Raw genomic sequence first — 21940 nt, 5'->3', positions numbered from 1 at the left:
AGAACTACAAATAGGCTATACCTCCTTTTTTGCTGTTTTTCTGCTACATATTACTTGTTTTGTATTCCACAGCATGAAATGTTTAACAATTATTTACTTAATTTTAATGTGTTGAATGATCTAATTTAAAACTTATTATTTTAATGCAGCTTTTTAGATATATATACATATCAAGATATAATAATTGTGTTTGGGTTTAGATCATATTGAAAGTAACTCAAAGTAATCTGCTGCTTTTTTCTGTTTAATGGTATATTTGTGAAATACAATTATGTGTATATAGCACTCAAAATTACTACTCTTTACACTAGTTTGTCCCTTTTGTAGTCTGTGGTTATGTACTTCATAAACTCATTCACTTGACTGTACATATCTGTATACTCAGGTACATTATCAGGTACTGTACAACTAAGCTTTAAGACAATGAAATAAAGTGTTGCTAAGAGATTGGTAAAGAGTTTTACCACCAAAGCAAAAATGCTTGAGCTAGAATTGTGCTCAGTTAATTTAATGAAAGTCATATATTAATCATGGAAAATGAATAGACCCAATAAACAAATCCATTATTATATCTCTATGCGAGTATCTCATTCAAAACCTATATGTGACTGGAGATTTCTTCATCAATATGTTAGAGAGTGAAGGTTTATAGGCTTTCCCCAGTAAGATCATGCAGAAGTGTTTATGCAAAACTATTCATTTCCTGACTTCTGTAACTAGTCTTTACTGTTGAAGATAATTTCTGAGGACTTTTGTATACTGCCACTTATGCCATTTTTTGACATTGATATTTTACAACTTTATGCATCATTGTGCATATTAGTATAAATGCCTTAAATTTTTTTCTTCTACATATTAACTGTATCCTGCATTACATTTATGATAAAAAGATTTTATGGGACCTTTCCCTTGTTTTTTACTCCAGAGAAAACCCCAAGCAATGGCAAAAATTGAATGAAAGGAAACAGAGATAATAGCAAATTGTGAATGATCTCAAACATTGTAAGCCAACATCTCCAGCCATACTGTGCAGTTCCTGTGTGCAGAGGACCAGCTTATTATCAACAAATTATTATACATGAAAGCCGATTCATTTGTTGGTGCGTGGTCAAATTATTTATCAATACAGAAACCACTGCCCAGTTATTGCTGAACTAATGGATACTGAGATGCAAAAATACACAAATATTAAATTATTGAGTGGTATTTGTGAAAACAAATGTTTACTGTATATACCTTCTTACTGCATGCAGTCCATTTTAAATCCAGTAACACAATATATGGCACAGTATGGCATATGTGTCTCTTTGTTTGGCCTTTGCCTTATGCTGTGTGGGACCTTGTTAAAATGTTCATTCCCAATTGTAGATCTGGGCTAATAGAAGTCACCCAAAATCCACAACATACCAACTTATAGAAAGAAAAGTATTTCTTTGTGTACATGCCATGTCAGTGTGTGTCACAATCCCATACACATTGATACATCACATAATCAGCTGAGGCGTAGTCAATAGAATGTGACACTGTTGAAGCTCATAAAGGAAAGATGGAATCACTTAAAACCGACAAGAGTTTTCATTCAAGACTAAATGAACAAATATGAGAAGAACCACAGATGTCAATTGGACCATGGACATGTAAACCATATGCTAGGGTGACCATATATTAGATTTTTTTAAAAAGAGGACAGGGTGCACAGGCGTTCTAAACATAATGTTAAGCTGTTTACTCATAGCAAAAGCAAACTTTAACCAGACATTTTTGGAAATGTAGAAATACCACCTAACTGATATTTTAGGTCCCAAAAAGAAGAAATATTCAAGAAAAAGACGATGTCTGTCTAGTTTTTTTAAATGAAAGCATCAGTTTGCCTACTACATATTATGCTATAAATACTAAATGTGATGCTCACTCTCATTGGTTGGTGTTACACTGGCATCTGCTCTTTGTAGTTGCATAAACCTTTTTCTACTTTTGTTACGTTGGAGCATGCACTAAATGCCAAATAATAAAACAGAAAAAGCCTAATACTGTCAACTGTGTTTTAAGATATGTACGCAGTAAAATGTCCAGTGTTAATACAACTCTGTTACAGTGCTCATTCAATTCTTAACAGATATCATTTGGTCACCAGAGTGACACCAAATGTTATCTGTTAAAAATGGAATTAACACGGATAGAGGTGAATTAACACTGAATGTTTTACTGTGTATGAACACACACAAATTAATTCCACAAGTTAGAAAGGCATTTGACAGCGTAGTATATTGTTCTCTTATAATTACTGATTATAATATAAGCCTTTAATTGCTGATTAGCTTCAATAGAAATTTACTAAATCTGTTTCTGCCCTATATCAACAGACCATGATTTCCAGAGCATGCTTTTAACACCATTGTCAAAGACTTTCCCCTTAAGATAATGGACAGTTGAGTTAACTCTCAATTAATTAACAGCAGGGGATGCAATTACCTCATAATAACACCTGTTTCAGAATGTTCATCACAGCTTTCTGAATTAAGTGCTTTAAAGGCCATGAACACCATTACAAGCTGTAAAGTACATTTACATTGGTAGTGGGTCATTGGCAGGTCATAAAATGACTTTCATTTTTCGCCACCAGGGAGATGACAGAAGGGAAATGCATCATCATCATCATGAAACAAGTTCATTCAGGAATGAATGTGAAATATTTGGGTTTTTTTTTTTTTTTTTGCTTTTACAGAATGCCTCTCATATCCTAGCAGGAATAATTCAGTCATTACAATTCCCATTAGGCTTTTCTTAGATTCTTAGTTCAGACCGTGATCACCAGTGACCGGGATCTTTCAGGCGAGGTCCACACACAGTTTAGTAGTATGGACAGCCTTACCACTCAAAGAGAGTAAATGCCATGCTGGCTCATTTGTTTTAGTTGATCTTTCTTTAGCCATGGGGTAGATGCTGTACCTGAAAGACTGGACAGGGCCTGTCCCTCTACATTAGAGTATTTGTATAACATGAAATTTAGAGTAAGTAAATGGTGTAGTTCTTGAATTGGGTTAAGTATTTTTGCTCTCCTCCTGGTTTGATGATGCAAAACACATGTTGAGGAAATAGAGGAAAAACCAAAATGCAGTCTCCTAAAATGCCCAAATGGGACTACCACTCTCGGTTGTGTTCATCTGGAGTGGAATATTATGTGTTGTGAAATCTGCAGGTACTGTGCTGTGGTCTGCATTCTGTCTTTCAAATGACAGCATTAAACATCAATCGTCAGCAGACATTATTTGGAAGTATACAGTGAAGGCAGTTTTGCAAATGCCCTTTGTCAGTTTTCTTGTTCTCCTTTAATAAATCAACAGTATGGACATATTTGCTCTCCCCACTGTACTGAGTTAAGGGCTGCATAAGGAAATTGAACAGAAGGAACAGTTTTTGACAGGAACTTGGACATTTTTCAAATGTGGAAATCGGTATGCTGCCCAATATAAAACTAACAGGAAACTTACTGTATACACATAGTATCTGGAGTATCTGAATGACTAAACTTCAGCTATAGCAACAGAATGCTTTAATTGCTGCTGAACAGTCATTGTACATTGGCAAGTAAAATAATGTATTATGATTATTTAATTATTTATGGCTTTGTACGATGTTGTATACTGTAACGTTAAATTTCAGTGCTGCCACAGGAAGCTTTGGTGGCCCTTCCCTTAATATTTTGAACATTTACAATTACAGTATGTCATTATTTTGATTTAGACATACAGTACTGGCAAAAATGATTGAAACCCTGCATTTATAAACAGATAAACCAAGTTTGGTGATTAATACAATATTTTGCATCTCTCTCTTTAGCATACATGTAATATGTAATACATGTAAAATGTAACAAAATGATAATATTCATGTATGACTCATATTTCAAATTATTGATGGTCACATTGTCATTACCACTTGCGGTCAAGACGATAATAATTTGTAATACATTTTTACAGACAAAAATGGCTCAGAGAAACAACAACAGAAGAAAAGGCACAGATGAAAGTTTTAAGAGTACTTCTTTATTCACAGTGTTTCCATAATCTGTGCCAGTACTTCAGGTGGCATGTGCCACAGGTTTGGTGAAGGTGGTAGTAGGTCTACCATTCCCCTAGAATGCCCATTCAGTTTCACATTCAAAGGCAAAATTCTTTCAGAAGCAGGTTACCATTCATATTATCTGGTTACCACTGAGAAATGAGCATCATCTGTAATTTACTACATAACTGAAATCCTACACTATTGGAGTCAACAGCACACTCATATTCTTTCTCTCTCTCTCTCTCTCTCTCTCTCTCTCTCAGTCTGGCAGACATGGATGTGTAAAGAATCACAGTTTAGGCAGTGTATAATCACTGTGTTGCCCTATCAATCTTTCCCCCATCAGGGTCTCAATCCTGTGAGAGTGGTATTTACGGATTATTCACAGGATAATCAGTTGCAGTCTTGCGTGACTGAACTGTGAAATCAAGCCTGTGTCTCATTTAAAAAGGTGATTGGACCAGCTGCTGACTGTGTCAGAGGGCTGAGCATATTTCTATTGGCTCTTAGTGATGAAATGGCACAGTGAAACCCTAACGATGTCATAGGGTTATATTAATTACATATAAGAAAAAACCCAAGGGGAATCCCAATATTATAGTTTTTCTCCCTGGTTCAAATAAACATTATGGCCTTAGTCATATATCATTAGATGAAATCTAACAATAAACAAGAAGGTTTTTGTAATGACCTGGCAGTTGTTTGGCTTGACTGTTTTGTCCATGTATGCTTAATCATCCAACCTCAAAATTAGGAATCTACGGGCAAGTTCGTGTGAGGTTATTGCCGTTAAAGCTTCTTCTCTTTCCAAAAGCATGACCACTCGTGTCCTCTCTCTCTCTCTCTCTCTCTCTCTCTCTCACTCTCTGTTTCTCTATCTCTTCCTCTCACCCTCAGATAGCAGTTAAAAGCTTTTCCAAATACAGACCATGCTCGTTGATCAGATAGCACCATAACTAATGGAAATCGTCATGGAAGTGACAGCAAGATTAATTAAGTTCCTCCCTCTGTGCTCGCATGTGGCTCAGCACGGTTCCTCTGGGTTCCCGCGCAGTTAAACGCTATTCATGGTGACAAATAATGCAGTTTCCCAGCACTGACACCTCGCATCCAAGGTTAAAAAACACATTTGCCGGCCTTGGCTGTGCGGAGCGTGACCAGCCCTGGCTGGAGTTGGTGTTGCTGTTTCATATATAGAATCAATGCATTTTCTATAAGTGGGCTCGAGGGGGCAAAGATGAAGGAATTTAGGATAATTGGAAACAGCTGTGCCAGGCAAGACTGCCATATCAGAGCTGCAGGCAAGGGGGGAAATAGCATCGCTGGGAACCCGGAGACAACTTGTTTTTATTTCATTATTTAGTTCAAACCTAATTGTGTAACAGTCATGATTATCAGTGTGTCCACAGGCACTGGCAGGGATTTTGCCCTCTATTTTTCTTAACACTAATGATCAACACTTAATACAGTACGTGCAACATGGCAGTCTGTGTTGACTGACCTTCAGGAGCCTAATGCCGAGCAAATCAAAGTCAACCTCAGAACACAAGGTTCAGAGCACAGATGTCTGAAATCTCTGGACAGGACTCATGCATGTGCAGTGACACAAACAGACAGCGGAATTTGCCATGATACTGTCTCAGCCCTGTTTACGGCAGACATGCCCACGGTGCTCTCATTAGACCACCACGCTGAGAGAGAAGCCGCGTTTTGGGAACACTCAATCCGAACGCTCTGGGAATGGAGCGGTGAAGTGGGTTTTCAGCAGCACTGGTGTCAACCGTGCTTAGAGAGCTCAAGGAGGAGTCAAATTTCAGGCAAAGAGCAACAATAGTATAGCAAGGACAGAGAGACAGGAGGGGGGAAGAAAGAGAGGGTGAGGGAAGGGAGGGAGCAAGAGAGAGAACGAGAGGAAGACACAAGCACAGGAGAGGCAGAGACACAGACGGAGAGGAGAGCAGTTTGCAGGAGTCACCCAGCGTGGTGTAACCAACACTCCAGACAGCAGAGTAGAGAGAGGAAGTCAGACAGGGTCTGAACAGTAGAGGAGAGAGGAAGAACAGAAGAGTCAAGCAGTGACCAGAACAAAGGCAGAGAGAGAGAGAGAGAGAGAGAGAGAGAGAGAGAGAGAGAGAGCAGTGGATAGAAAAGAGAGGAGTGACAGCTTATAAGAGTGCCAGGAGGCGGCAAGTACAGCGTGCAGATAACCTGCTGAGGAGATGGAACTGGTACGCGCAACAGCGAGAGAAATACACTTCAGCGCATAGAATGAGCGATGTCTGCAGTGCCAGCCGACACACTAAAGTTGCCGGGTTCCCTGCGAGGAGTTTTTGACGTGTGATCCCTGAGGAGCAGCATGTATTTCGGTGAGTGTAGCGCGTTTCCGATACCTTTACTCTCCGGAGATGGGAGCCATGCGTAGGCATTAATAGATTAACCGAATTCGCCAGCGGGTATCTCCTGCAGGAGAACGATGTGTTGAGTTTTCAGGATTATGCCGGGCTGAAGTCGGTCGAAGCGCTTGGTCGTAAATCATACCAGAACGGATCCACATGTTTGTCTGGAAGTCAGAGGTTTGAATTTCAGGTTTTGCTTTGTTTTATGAATGGTGTAATTTTTTTACACTGCGATTTGGAACGCAGGTACTGATCAAACGCTCAGCCACGTCAAATGACCACTTCATGTCGTACGATTATTGAACTTAATATAGCATATTCGAGGTGCAGAGATTCAAGTGTCCCGAAGCATAGCGAATAATATTTGGAGGAAAAGTCCAGGAAGCGCTGTAAGGTGCTAAACATACGGCCATAAAATAAAAAATAAATAAAGTAAATTCAAATATATAAAATGATGCTGATATTACCCGTCTTGTAAAAGCAATAGCCAACTTGTTGTTCGAACACTTTTCTTTTTTAGACTAAAATGGCAAACAATTTCATGTTTAAAAAAACGGGAGTGTGACCAGATCCGGTTTTAGCTCAAGGTTGTTCGATTTGTTTTGAGTCTGAACGTGACTTTAATCTTTCTGGATTCAAACACTTTGACTATTCAGGTCCCTTGTGCATGTCAGTCCTGTAGTCACTGTAAACGGGTACCCTGGAACAACCGGAGGAATAAGGGAATATGTCCCCAGGGACCAGATTTCAGTCTGATGGTTTAAGAAATATCATTTATATGTTGTGCTCATTGGTTCGTGCAAATACAAATAGGTTTAATCCTTTTACTAAGTTATTCTTATTTGTACATTTCAGTAATTGTTAGCATACGATATAAACATTCCATCTAAATAACAATTCTGAACTAAAATCCATTTGTTTATGGTTCAGACAAAACAAATAGGCTGCACGCCTTTTCCATTTTAACGATACTATAGTTCTGACCTAAAATGCACCGAAACATCAAACGCGTAGTTTTTGTTTTAGCGTTGTTCCGGTTTGTGCAAAGATCACTACATTAAGTAGCGTCTACGATACAGATTCCAGTCTGTGTTGATATTTTAGAAAACTGAATTAGAAACCCTGATATTACAACTGAGGGTAACACAAATAAAATGGCACGGAAAAATCTTAGATTTTGCAGGTCTGTATCCTAATTAATCTTAAATTAAAAGATGAATACATGTTGCCGCAAAAGTACGCTTGCAGGCACTGTGCTATAGTCACAGATAGCATAGGCCCGCGGCAAAATACTTCATATAAATGTACTCTTTCTATGAAACATTTCTATATCATTTTAGGCATGGTCTGTATATAACAACCACATCTACAAAGATTACATTTCTCTCTGGTTAAACTCAGGTTACAGGGACAGGATGAACGTGTGGGATTGAGGTACTGTAGTGGTGTGTGGAACAACACACTAGTGCACCTTTTGTCAAAATTTATTGCACCACAATTCTAGTAAAAATCAATGAGGTAAATAAAATAGTGTGTAGAAATATTAGGAATAACTTGCTTGGGGTAAGGCTGACAGATAACCAAATGCATTTTTTAATATGATGAAGTTTTGTATTATTGTGTGTGTGTGTGTGTGTGTGTGTGTGCATGTGTATGGGCATGTGTATGTGTGTGAGTGTGTGTAGGGGCATGCATTCATCAGTTTGTATTTGCTTGCACGGGTTTGTGCTTTATTTTGTGTGAGTACGTCTGGGTGTACAATACCTGTATGTGCATCTGCCCGTGAGACCCGCTGCTGCTGGTGAGATGAGTGTTGCGAAACAACTCCTGAGATTCTATCTGTGTTTTCAGAGATGTAGCCAGGTGACTAATGAGTGTTGTACAAGACTGTGGTGATGTACTGCCGAAATTTTGCACATTCAGACCAGAGCTGCCTGGCTTGTTTTTATTTATTTGTTAAAATTTCTCATGTTATCTACAACTGCCGAGCCATCTCGTTGTGTTTAATTAATGCAAAGAAAAGATAATGGAATATAATAGCCACCATGATTGCAGAGATTGTCAATTTCATGGTGTGCTTGGTCTCCTTCTCCTATCGATTCAAAAAGGCTCTCTGAAAAAATGTTTATTCCAATGCCCAATTATGTCTGCATGGAAAATGGATATTATTAGACTAATTCTTGGCCTTCCATAGTATACTCAGAAAATAAAATCAAGTTTGATGGAATTAACAGATATTATTTTGATTTAGAATCATTTTGGCAGCCAACGGCGGTCATGTTTAAAAAAAAATAAAAATCTATGTATTATTTGAATATTAATGAAATAATTATGTAAGTCTGTATCTGTTATTTTGCAGCAGTGCCTAGCCTAGCCTTGCCTCTCTGGACAGAATAATTATATCAGACATGTTTGAATTAGGGCAGTGGGAGATGCTGGGATTGAGCAACGGAGACGATAAATAATTAATTATCAACTTTTTCCTCTGGATTTAAATTCAAACCACATAAAAAAAATAAAATAAAACAGCCCAACTCTGTGACATTCTAGGCTGATAAAGTCTAAACATGTAAAACATGATTAGCATGGTGCAGTACTGTGCGGGCACGCTCACATAAGCATTATTTAGCATCCAATGCATGCAGTGTACAGTACATGTAATTCATTGTGAATGCAATGAAATCAGAGAACGTTAGCTGCGGTTAGCAGCCGTGGCCTCCACGCCTCCAAGTGTCAAGTGGTTGGAAGGCATGCGAGCAGACCGTGCAAGTCTTCCCGCTGCAGGGAGACACCGCTCTCGTCCCCCCAGAGCGCTGTATCCTTCCAGCGGTCCTGTCCTGCAGCCTGTCATTATGTGCACCGGGCCTGGCCCCAAATGGCCGCCGTGTGACCCGCTGACGAGGCGCGGGAGGAATTTCGTTCGACGCCCGGACATGTTGGGTCCCCGCTGTTAGTCCCTGATTCCTGCATTCAGTCGAAGAAAGTACAGTCAGAGGGGCTCAAATTCTGTTCAGACCATTCCCCAGGTATTTCATAGCTGCTTCTTTTAGTTTTTTTTTAGGATTTTCATGACCCCTCAGGCAAACAAGAACAAAAGTAGCCTTGTTACTCTCATTTCCATGTTAAAGAGCACAAAGGAAGTGGAGAAATATAGCAATGCATGTTTGTATGTATGTAGGTAATGTATGTATGTTTTAGAACTAATGCCTATAGCGGACATTCTATTCATATATTCCTGTTCATAAAAGCTTTAAAATGTGGTCCTAGATTCAATTTAAATTCAAATCACTTTGTCATCAACCCTGAGTAATTTGACCACACTTAAAGAGTTATGCTTTTCAGTTTCTTGCACATTTGTTATGAATATTGACAGCATCCAAGAGTTCTGCTTAAATATGACACTAGTTCAAGTTCATTTATCAATGTGCTCACATTTCAGAGTAATTATTTATGATTTTCTGCTGTGAATCAAGGTCAAAAACTGTTCAGGTCATTTTAAATAGCGTACTGACATATGCGTAAAATATGAGTTCAATAATTTCATAAAATAATCCCTTGTAAGGAAATCAATTCTCAAGTCTTTCTGTGAACCATTTTCCACCTGAACCCAATGATACAGTGAGGACAGAACAGACCAAGCATGTCAGGAATCAATCAATATCACTTCTGCTTAGTATTATACTTTCTAATGCTGTGCACTCTCCTGTATTTGCACATTACAGCTTTTAACATTCTTTGGCATTATAATTTGGCATTATATAAGTAAAATAGTCATGCATTCATAGCTCATGTATTTTGCAGTGTTAAACAAATCAGACTAAATGACATACCCTTTGTTAATTTTCTGCCTCATTGCTCATTCAGATTCACCATTTGGCCACTTGATGATTTATATTGTTTTCTTGGTGGGAACTGGCCTCAAAGAAGATATTTCGGCATGACCTCACACTTTATGTTGCAGCTGAGACTATTCCTGAAGGCATCAGGCTAAGAGAGGACACACTTTGTTTTTAGAGGAACCCATACATGTCTCCACATGAGCATGCAATGCAGTGATTCAACAGATGGCATTGTTACGGCAGTAGGCCCATAAATAAGTTGTGCCATTTAGTTTTTATGGCATTCTTTTTTTATTCACTCTCTTACAGCCTTTGGGTTAGAGCTCATGTATTTATCCTTGTTTAAGATATTACTATTGAATGGCAACTGCTTATATTACATGGTCAAAAGTTGTGGCTGCTCAGACTTCTGCTTCTCATTGATGGCGTGACATCATTTCTTGTTTTAAATGTTTTTAGTTACAATATTCATGCCTTGGTTGAAACCATTTCCCAAACTGTTGCTTCACAAATCTTTTGAAGTAAGACATTCACTTCACATCCGTCCTTAATCATACCATACAGAGTTTTCTATCATACCTTTATAGCATGTTTTATACAAAGGAAATATTTTCTCCTTTACACTTTTGCAGTAATCCCATAAGTCTCAATGTTCCAGTTTATTGCGTTATTTATTTTCTCATGTCAGACACCCTTGTTATTGGAGAATTACTTAGCTGATATATATTTTTATAGATAATGCATTTATACAGCTGGACATTAAATGGAAATCAGGAACCTTCTGGCTACATGTCAGGTTAACAAAACATTGTATCACACCATAACCAATAGAAGAGACATGTGCTTTCAGCACTTGCTTAGAAGTGGTGATTTATCAGTCTCCTGGCCCACCTCTCCTGCTCCCCCAGCCCAGTCAGAGATGTAATAAATGATCACAATTCCTTTACTCTGCTACATTTCTCTAATCATACAGCAAATCATGAAATATTGCAATCAGTGGGCTTACAGAGCACTGAAAGTCTTGATTGTAGAATGTTGCTGCATTAATAATAGCTAATTATGTTGTTTGCATTTGAAGCATGTGTTTGTATGCTTACCGTATGCGCATATACATTATTAGACAGATCAGTTATTTCTTTATAGCTGCATGTTGGATGTATTCCGTACCATGTGCAAATATGAGAACACCTCAGTGGGTACTTTTGGTGCTATATAAAAGAACCCACTGTACTGTGATGCATTGCATGTGGTGTTTGTGGCTGTGTGCAAAGTAGGATGGAGGAGTTCCTTATTGTTCCCCAGCATCACTTTGGTGGGAAGTCATGAATATTTTTACCTGCTGTTCAGTCATTTTTAAAAAATCTTTCTCTTTTGGTTTTAGTTAGTTCCAATACAGCACACAGTTGTGTGCGTCTAGAGTGCCAATATTGGTTACTGAAGGCTATGTAAAAGTGACTTGCTATGCAAAAAGTCGCTCTGGATAAGAGCATCTGCTAAATGCCTGTAGTGTAGTGTAGTGAGGGGCTTTGTGTTCCATTCTTTGTTCTTACCAACTCCCTTCACTTAATTGGTCAAGTTGTGTTATATTTAAGAAACATTAATTTTGTCCCTGTACATATTCTGAGCAGGTTGCAGTAAAATATTTGTATAAAAGATAAATAGAAAATGAATTTCTGGTAGAAACAAAAATGAAAATGGAAGCTAAAGGAATTAATGGGTTGAAGAAATTTAGTCCCCAGGGCGCAGTCAACCCCCTGGGAATTGTGTTCAAGATCCCTGTGGCAAGGCAGATGCTCTCAGATGACTCTGATTGTTCTCCTGTGTTTTGTCAGAGGCACAGTGGCTACATTTCCACCAGTGAACCCACATTCTGACCACAGATCAATGGAATTACACTGTCTATACTGCGGAATGGCTGTAAGGTCACATGATGTACAGAGTTTGACTGACAGGGCAGGTATTTTCAAAAGGACAATGGGATTTAGAATTAACTTAAAGTAAGACCTTAACTTTGCCTGGCTTTTGTAGCTAAAACAGGGCATTGCCAGCATCGCTGGATTTGCCCAAAGCCTTTTGCAAAACTCCACATGAAAGGGCCTGTTCTCAGCATTGGATTTGTGGAAAACTGCAGGTCAATACATGGATTTAGCTAACCGATGGAAATCCAGGAGTCTGCCAGGGACAAACTCAGAGTGCTCAGTGGCTTGAACTGAGTGCTGAGAGGATTAGCTTTCAGACAGCTACATTTCTACAGAACTCTGCTACATTTTCACTAAAGTGATGCAATATGCAGGATTTATACATAAATCACAGATCTCTGATGACAAGGAACTCTGCTGTGTAATAAGCTTCTTTATGAATAAAATAAATATAAGTACTTTTGGGCAATTCTGCTTAATTATAAGTAGCACATGTAAACAATCAAATTCATTCAAATAATATTCTTCAGAAATCGCTGTTTTATTATATTGCATACACGAATGAGACGTACCTGTTATGGAAGTAAACAAAAATGTTTAGTAATTGCCATAGTGAATGGATTGAAAACCCCACTTGCATTGATTTTTCATTGTATATTCAGCATATATGCATTTTCAAACAGCAGGCATTTCACTTCACTTCTCCTGGTCTCCTGGGAGCTGACTTCTCCACCAAGCATACAGTGTGTACAATCTTCACCCACAACTGTGTATAAATATGAACCTTATTTGAAATACCAGCAGTTTTCGGACAAAGCTTACAGCACAATGTTCAATCCTGATTTTACATATATAGCATATGTTTTCTTTTTTCTTTTTGTTTTACGCCAGAATGTGAACAAGGCAATATACCTGTAATATTTTAAATAAAATTATAAATGCAGATTTGCCTGTTGTTAATGTCTTCAAGCTCATCAGAAATTTATCAGTCAGATATCTGGTGTCTGAACTGTAATATTGAATTTCACTCATATATTCTTTGCTGATAAATACCATAAATACTGTATTACACGTGTATTTCTGCTCTGTAGACAAATATTGTGTTTATTATAAATATGGGCAAAATTACAGGCTAAATGCATGTGGTTCTTTTTTAATACATTCCCAGATGATGAGGTATAGAGTGGCCTGCAGACTGTATATAATTGCTGAAAAAAATTTAAGGGCAACATTAGCTTAAAGGAGTCTGTGTGGGTATAATAAAACATAAAGAATTCCCATCTCCAATCCTATAAGCTGTGGCTTGATTTTTGGAGGGGTGCAATGTTGCATTTCCACGTGTAAATTTGTTTCAAAGTGAAATTAAAAGCACTAGATTAAAATTCTATTTGTTCAGAGATGACCAAAATAAGTCTGAGGATTTTAGGATGTTTGTAAAAGAGACATAAATGGCTTTGAATCTTTTATTGTTTTGGTAAGTTCTGTCATCCTATTTAATTTGCTTGACAGAAATCAGATTGAAATCACACTTTGAACAGTGGAAAATATACACTCACCGGCCACTACATTAGGTGACAGGAGTGGCACCCAATGTGGTCTTCTGCTGCTGTAGCCCATCTGCTTCAAGGTTTGATGTGGTTTGCGTTCAGAGATGCTCTTCTGCATATCTCGGTTGTAACGAGTGGTTATTTGTGTTATTGTTGCCTTTCTATCAGCTCGAACCAATCTGGCCATTCTCCTCTGACCTCTGCCATCATCAAGGCATTTTCGCCCAGAGAACTGCCGCTCACTGGATATTTTCTCTTTTTCGGACCATTCTTTGTAAACCCTAGAGATGGTTGTGCGTGAAAATCCCAGTAGATCAGCTGTTTCTGAAATACTCAAACCAGCCCGTCTGGCACCAGCAACCATGCCACATTCAAAGTCACTTAAATCACCTTTCTTCCCCATTCTGATGCTTGGTTTGTACTTCAGCAGATCGTCTTGACCATGTCTACATGCCTAAATGCATTGAGTTGCTGCCACATGATTGGCCGATTAGACATTTGCATTAACAGGTACAGTTTGCTTGTTGAACAGGTGTACCTAATGAAGTGGCCGGTGAGTGTATATAATTGGGTGTATTAGTAAGCACTGATAATGATATTCTTTGTGGTGGGTTATGGATAAGAGATAGTATAGCTGCATCAGTATAGCTGGCTCTCAACCTTGGGTGGATATAAGTTAATTGGGATTGCTGGTATTCCGTCCCGCCAAGTTACGGCTTGGTGGGGCAGCACGCCCCATACCTATACAGCACGGGAGTTTGGCACTTTTCAGCATTTCCTACAGGAATAACCACAGTGACCACACACTCTGAGCCCTTAAGAGCATTAACTTCTGTACCTTCTGACCTCAAGGTATGTGCTCTGTATGCGTACCTTTTTGTACCTTTTTTGAAAACATGTTTTTGTTGAGATATTGTATACTGCGGCACATAGAGTAAAAAAACCGACATTGTTACTTCGATATCATTAAAACAGTGCAGTGTTTTTTTTTAGTGCATTTATTAATAAGCATTCCTTAAACAGCATCTCTTCATAATGCACTACCACTGTTTACAAACGTGACATTATGATACACAGTAATGCAAGATCAATTTAATATGTTACTAGTGATCCTATTGGCTATCAGACTAAACAGAAGTAAATAGACTAGATGGAAACTTAAGATTCACAAGATAAAAATGTGACAGCAACAGTGTGGCAATACGTTTGCTTTATACCACATTATAAAAGAAAGGCCAATGTTAAAATGAGGTAATCTGCTGACTTTGATTATGGCAAACTAAGGGAAATCTTGGAACTGTCCTGCATACTTGCTTGTTTATCATCCTGCTCAGTATGTGCAGCAGGACAAAAAAACTCATAAAACATGTAGAAACATTTTAAAGCAAGTCTGCGAGTTCCATTGCTCACGAAGGGTGGCCAGCTATTCAGTATTGTGTAGTAATACACTGCATTTTGACCTGTTGTCCTGTGATACGCAGGGTACACTATGTCCTTCCTTTTAACTAAAATGATCAAATAATAAAAAAATTAAAAAATGAGTTAAATAGCTTCTAAGGAAATGCACATTTATAGAGCTAGGTCTGCTGATTTTTCTTAAAAATATTCACAGATTCAGATGCTCTCAGATCCAAAGGTTCCACAGTCTGGGGGCATATTAACTGAGCTGCCTCTCCATAAGTTTTAGTCCAAGATTGTCAGATGGACATAGGAGGAAATCCAAGCACTGACAGGAGCATATTGGTAATGTATGTATTATACATAGTATATGGCTTAGATTTGTTATATTAGCCATACATGTTTAAGGGGACATGAAGCACTTAGTAATATGACGCTGGCTCATTTTTAGCCTTAGAAATGATATGGCCTGCATTAAAATCTGAGATTGACCTGTTTTTACCAGAAAATTAATTGCCATTTTGGGGCAAGCTAGGTTGTCACTAGGTTGGTTTGCCTCAGCTATTCAAACTATTCTACAGTTAGACTGCAGACCTTCATTAACTAAACTATCTGCTACTAGTGCTACTAGCTAGCGTGTCAGAGATAAGTTATTCTACGTTTCATTCATATTGATTTGCACATTCCCCATTTATTGTGCACGGAAGAAGTCCCATACTGCACTGTGGCAGTATATTTTTTGCTTGCAGTTGAGTGAAACTGGTGTTCTCTGTGCTGAGGACAATGTCACTTCAGCGTTTTCTCACATTTAAACTTGGCCTCCAGGAGCTTTGTAGAGAGCTTTCACATTTGTGTCCACTTGCGGACATAATCTCCCTAGCCTCCAGACCGGTATCTGACAACTTCCGCAACACAGTGCTGTAAAGGCAGTGATTGGTGTACAGTCTGTCCTAGCAGTGCCTGCTGCTTTACAAATCTTCAGCAAGATAACTGAAAGGTAATTCCCTCCCATCGCTATGTTGTATAATTATAACAGTTCAGTCAGGAAAACTCATCTATTTAGGACAACTCGCATATTTACTGTAGATTAAATATATTAATGAATATCCAATGTAATTATTTTGGTTTGGTTCATTCTCCATTAATGATGTGCGCATGTGACTGGTCGAGTATGAGAACATGTATTAATGTGTGTATATGATTGGTTGAATGTGAGAACATGTCGTCGCTGAGGCCTACCAATGGTTGGCTGCAGCATGAGTTTCCTGACCAAGCATGCTTTGTGTTTTTCGTGCTCATTTTGTCCTGCAACAACTCGTCTTTAATATTTAACATACTTTAAACAAACGTATTTGTACCAACACAATGCAATGCTAAATGGTATGATGAGCTGATATGACAATGCAACATATGTGGCAGAGAGGTGACACATTTGATATGTCATAGGTGATGTAAATTTTTTAAAAAACTTTATAAATAGCCCAATCATAGCCATCTTAAGCTCTTATTATGTATTTAAAATTTTTAAAATATATATACCACTTGCTCGCTTGCTGTATAGCTGCTGCTAAATGTTTTTCTGTTGCTGGAATTAGAAAATGGCGGTTGGTCTGCTTGGCGATTCTTGCGAATATTGCATTTGACCAATCAATAAACTTCAGTACTGCAAGCTCCACCCCAATAGTTCATGGGCCACCAAAAAGTACTACTTTGCTAGCTGGAACTAAAAGGAGGATAGGAGGTTCTGGGTTCCTGGAGGTAGAAAAAGTTCCTGAGTTTTAGAAAAGGTTCCTCCTGTGGAAAAGGGCTACTCGCAGCATCCAACACCAGAATTATCCATTTTATAAAGTGAATATTAAGCTGCAATCAATATTAAATATTACAAGTAGTGTAGTTATAGTACCCTTTTCCAAATATGTAGTGATGTCCAACTCAACAACCAAAGCCTTTGAGAGCTACAGAGCCATGTTTTTATTACTACATATTACAGATTTATCTTATGAATGTCTAATGAAAACAAATAAAGCAAAGTGCAAAAATAAATATATTCATTCCATAGCATAGCCCTTTGCTCTTTCTTCCACGTATTTCTGGCAGTATTTTGCATCTTAGCCCTTCATTGTGTCTCGTCTCTATGACTGAATTGCTGGCATCTCCACAAGATCAACAACCGAGCTGGAAAACTGATTTAGTGAGGAACTTTCCAGTGAGAAACCTGCCATGTTTGTTCTCACAAACGTCAGCAGTTACATAATGTGAATTGTTGGCTCAGAGGTATACATTTGATGGCATCGGCCAGGGCAGGGACAGTGTTTTCAATAGTCCTATTCCTTATCCGTGCTGTATTTCTCCACTATGTACATATTTAAAAGCCCACAAAGACAAATGTCCTAAACTGGTCTTTGAGCGTTCCAATGCAAGGTCTTGCTTCCATATTTGTTGGTATACCTATTCCTGACAGCTGCATGGTGGCCACTGTGCTGCATATCTGTCCGCGTCTACTGCTAATTGGCTCACATTACAGATGCTTCCTGGGATAATCTGATGGGGATAAGGAATTTATTACTGCTCTCTTCATGGCATCAGATATTATGTATAGATGTTTAATATGACTTAAGTTTCTTGTTTACCATCACCACCAACAACACATCATGTCTTAGGGAAAGGAGAGTGCCTTAGATGCATATAAAAAGTAAACTTGTTAAACCTCAACCTCTTTGTTCACTTGTGTAGGTAACGCATGTCAAAATGCCATCCTGCCCACATTGGTGCGTCCATCGCTGCCCACTGTCCAGCCATCCTTGGACATGAAGCAGTTCCTCCCATTTCCCCTGGACACCACCACAGTCAACCTCTTCCCCAACTTCAGTGCGGTGAGTTGAATCTCAGTGGTCAAACCAGCCTCATACAATGTCTGCCACAGCTTCTCCAAAAGGTCCAGTCATTTCAGATTATTCAGATAACACAAATGCTCAAATTTTTAATTCATTTTAATTCACTCAGATGTAAAGGTTTCTGAGGATGGAAAATGTGCAGCTGTTATTTTTGTTTCATGTCAATGGGATGGCCAAATGCAGCCTGTAGAAATTCCTAGGCCCTTTCATTTGAGTAGTGTTCCTTTTGAGTTGCTATACCAATTTCCACTCATTTGTCCAGTCAATATACTTTTTAGTGCTTACTCTGTCTGCAGCAAATCATCATGTCATAAAAGATCAAACTGACTGGTGGATTTGGACAGTGTGGTTAAGAAAGGAATTTTCCTGTATAAAGAAAATGAATGCGATGTCACCAAAGGTTTTTCCCTGTGACGACTATTTTTAAAGAACCTTTTTAATAAGTGCTAACACAATTGAAGTAACCCATTAAGCAATTATTCCTATTAATAATATACCACCGTTATTTGTTTGCCAGTTAGGCATTGTCAATGATCACTTTATTGGACTATTTAAATGAGCAAATTAATATGAATGGTAAATAAAATGTGTTCCAGCAAAATGATGATTTAGGGGGATTTGAGAGAGGTAGTATCAAGAGATTTGGCTACCCCCTGATTGTATACCTTTGTTTGTGCTTGTAATAGAAGTATTCCTTTGATTGCTGAAATAGCAGAGGTAGATTATGGTCTGGACAGAGCAGGTGTTGGAATGGAGCAGAACAATAGTTTTGATTTCGATGAGGCTTCTGTGCAAATTCAACTTCATTCACCCACCTGATTGCAGCAAGGGCTCTATTATTGTTCAGGCCTGAAGTAGGGAATATAGCTTTTTTGTTTGATTTTCTACCTGTGTCTTTTTATTCAAATCTTTGAAGAAATCTTCCAGGGCAGTCTCTTGTATAGTTAATATATTTACTGTACACTTGAAATATGAGGGACATAAATGCCCTGATTAGATATTTTAAATGATATACTGATGGATCAAAAAGATGGAATTATTGAAAATAACAAAGAATAATAATCTATTATCCTTATGGAATGGCTGAAAACTTAAAGTCTGAGGACCTAATAATAATAATAATAATAATAATAATAATAATAATAATACTGCAAGAAATGTAATGATGTAACTGTAAATGTTTAGCAGTACCATGTGGGTCTTGAAACAAACAAACAAAAAACCTGTCTTGCTAGTCATTGTCAAATTGGAGTTACGAGGTCCTATTGATGCAGTAATGCATACTTACTCACCAGTCATGAAGAAACATTTCTGGATCAGAGTGCTGCATGGACTGCTATTAACAGTAGTTGACTCAGAATTGCTCTAGGCAAATGTATTTTACATATTGATGTTAACGGGGACATTGTAAGATAAACTGCCTTTTAAAATGCAGTAAGAGCAATAGACATGAGGCAATAATTCAGAAAGAGTATTCACATCCGGTTAATGTTAGGATCTTTTTTGCTACCATGTTTATAAATGCCTTCAAACCTTATGGTTTTCTTTAAGTGGTCTGACCACAGAACACATAACCCCACTTTATGCGCCACTACAGAAGCTAGACATATACAGTATGTAAAGCCAATAAGTAGATAAATGGTGTAGTGTGGACCTTTGGGACATAACGTAGTCCTGTTTATATTAAATAAGCGATGTGTATGACATGCGCAGAGCAATTTCCGACAGGAAACTCTTGCTACAGTCGACCAATGGTCGGCCTTAGCAACACCACATTGTCATACTTAACCTATCAAATACACACATCACTATATGTTCTCATACTCAACCAATCACATACACACATCGCTACATGTTCTTGTACTCAGCCAATCACATACACACAACACTACATGTTCTCATTCTCAACCTTTCACATGCTCACAACCTTTTTGAGAAGGTTGTGAGCAGTCAGTCAGTCAGTACTCTCAGGTGTTGGTCATTGCCTGCGCTGCTGGTTGGTCATTGCATGCTACAATTGGTGCACAGATCTACGCTCACCCTCCACCGCCCCAGCTTTTGGATCTGCTTGTAGGTACTGGGGGTTTTGGTATTTCTCCCATTTAGTAGGGGTGAACCCTGTTTGATAGGGTAGTGCATGCTGGTGCATGCACAGATGTACCTAAAGCAGACCCATGCAGCACCTAACCAAAAATAATTGTGTTGCATATTTGTCAGTATGTTTAATCTAAATACATGAGTAATCCTGACTGAAATGTGATTTATTTCCAGTACTACTGCCTAGGAATAATGAGCAAAAGACTGCTTTTGTTTGTTTGGCCTTGTTCCCGAATCACACAGATAGAATAATATGTCTCCCTTCAGTTTTTTCCCAACCCTCTTGAACCTGTGGTTCCATATTTACTACTATCCTTACAATGTTAGGAATCAGGTATCATCAGAAAGCCATTATGTATGTTCTGTAAGAAAACACATGCTTTCAATTTTGTTTTTTAAAGAAAAAGCCATTTTGGGAAAAAATTACGGTGAGGTATGTGGTGCTGTGGGCTGTTGTATGACAAATCACCCACAAGCCACCCATTTTATTTTCAATTGGCAAAGACATCCACGGCACTCTTGGTCATTGTAATCATGTCTGTGCTGAGGGATACTTATTTTCTTTAGATGATTAGGCTAATCAAGACTGAGAGGCTAAACACTGAGCTGCAGTGTGAAGACTGCTTTTGGATTCTCTGGGATATCATGTTCCTCAGCACAACTGATTAGACAGTATTTTTGCTAGCCTCTTTCATTTACATAGAGATACCTGCCTTATTGTCCAGCTGAAAGAACAAAACATATCTTAGCAGTAAGACATAATTGTTTGCAAACCATAAATCGGGGTGTGGCAGTGCGATTGTACCCATGAGCAGGTTACTTGCCCTGAAGTCATTCAGTAAATTTGAAAAATGTCAGTAGATTTACTACTGGGAACCTGAGATGGACTGTGATGAGGTTACACAGAACAGTCAGAGCAGTGACGTCCATCATTGGACCTGGAGACCCAGTGTCCTGTGGCTGTCATTACAATTTTGCGCAAAGCTCAATTACATCCTGATGCACTGTCAAAAGTAAGCTTTGAAATATTGTATTCACTTCACATTTAACGTTCTCTGGAGAATATAAACTTGATGGAAAACTGAGATACTCCACTTGCACTCTGGCTTTATCTTATGTCAGTGGATGCTTTTAAAGTTACAGAAGGAGGGTTGCTGTGAAAGACTCTTTTGGAAATGATTCATGAGTGCCATTTGGAGAATGCAAGGCATTTGCAGCAAATTTAGTTGTGGTTCAAGGTCTCATTTCAATAGTTCAAATGAACTGTACTTCAGTTAATGTCCAGCAGTCTAACCAGTATGCTGTAATGGTGCTCCTGCACAGTAGAATGTCTAGTATTGAATTAATTGAATTAACACTGGACAGCTCACTGTGTGGAATATGCATGCAGGTTATTGACACCATAAACAAAATATTTCTGAAATTGATATTTAATCAGTGTCTCCAATTTTGTCATTAAAGCATAAAACAGAACGCAGGAACAAATTATTTTCAATGGCCCCTAAAACATGACATAAACACATTTATTAAATTAACATAATTGACTTCAACACAATTGATCACATTTTGGATATATTGGGCAGTGTGGCATAGTGTATAGGGATTAAAGCTTGTACCTAGAAGGTGGGAGTGCTATTGTACTCTCAGACAAGGTTTTAGAAGTGATCCAGAAAATATCCCTCTTTATGAATGTATAGTAGGTAGACATATAAAGGGATCTGAAAATAAATAACTGAAAACATGCTGTAAGCAGGGTCATATGGGAAAATTGGCTTCCACGTGAAG

The 21940-nt window shown here is 38.3% G+C and overlaps 1 protein-coding gene across 1 annotated transcript in view; it reads left to right on the top strand.

Annotated features, from left to right (window-relative positions):
• Window positions 1-5767: 5767 nt before the first annotated feature.
• The window catches only part of znf385d (zinc finger protein 385D), a 58183-nt gene continuing 42010 nt past the window's right edge, over window positions 5768-21940 (top strand). Inside the window, exons 1-2 of the mRNA XM_035403714.1 lie at window positions 5768-6431; window positions 17898-18037. Coding sequence (XP_035259605.1) covers window positions 6422-6431; window positions 17898-18037 — 150 coding nt within the window. The 5' untranslated portion in view covers window positions 5768-6421. The remainder of the gene's footprint in view (window positions 6432-17897; window positions 18038-21940) is intronic.

This window comes from Anguilla anguilla, chromosome 1 (assembly GCF_013347855.1).
Source record: "Anguilla anguilla isolate fAngAng1 chromosome 1, fAngAng1.pri, whole genome shotgun sequence".
Classification (NCBI taxonomy): Eukaryota; Metazoa; Chordata; class Actinopteri; order Anguilliformes; family Anguillidae; genus Anguilla; species Anguilla anguilla.
Note: the sequence above shows the minus strand (reverse complement) of the source record. Positions and strands in the feature narration are given on the sequence as shown.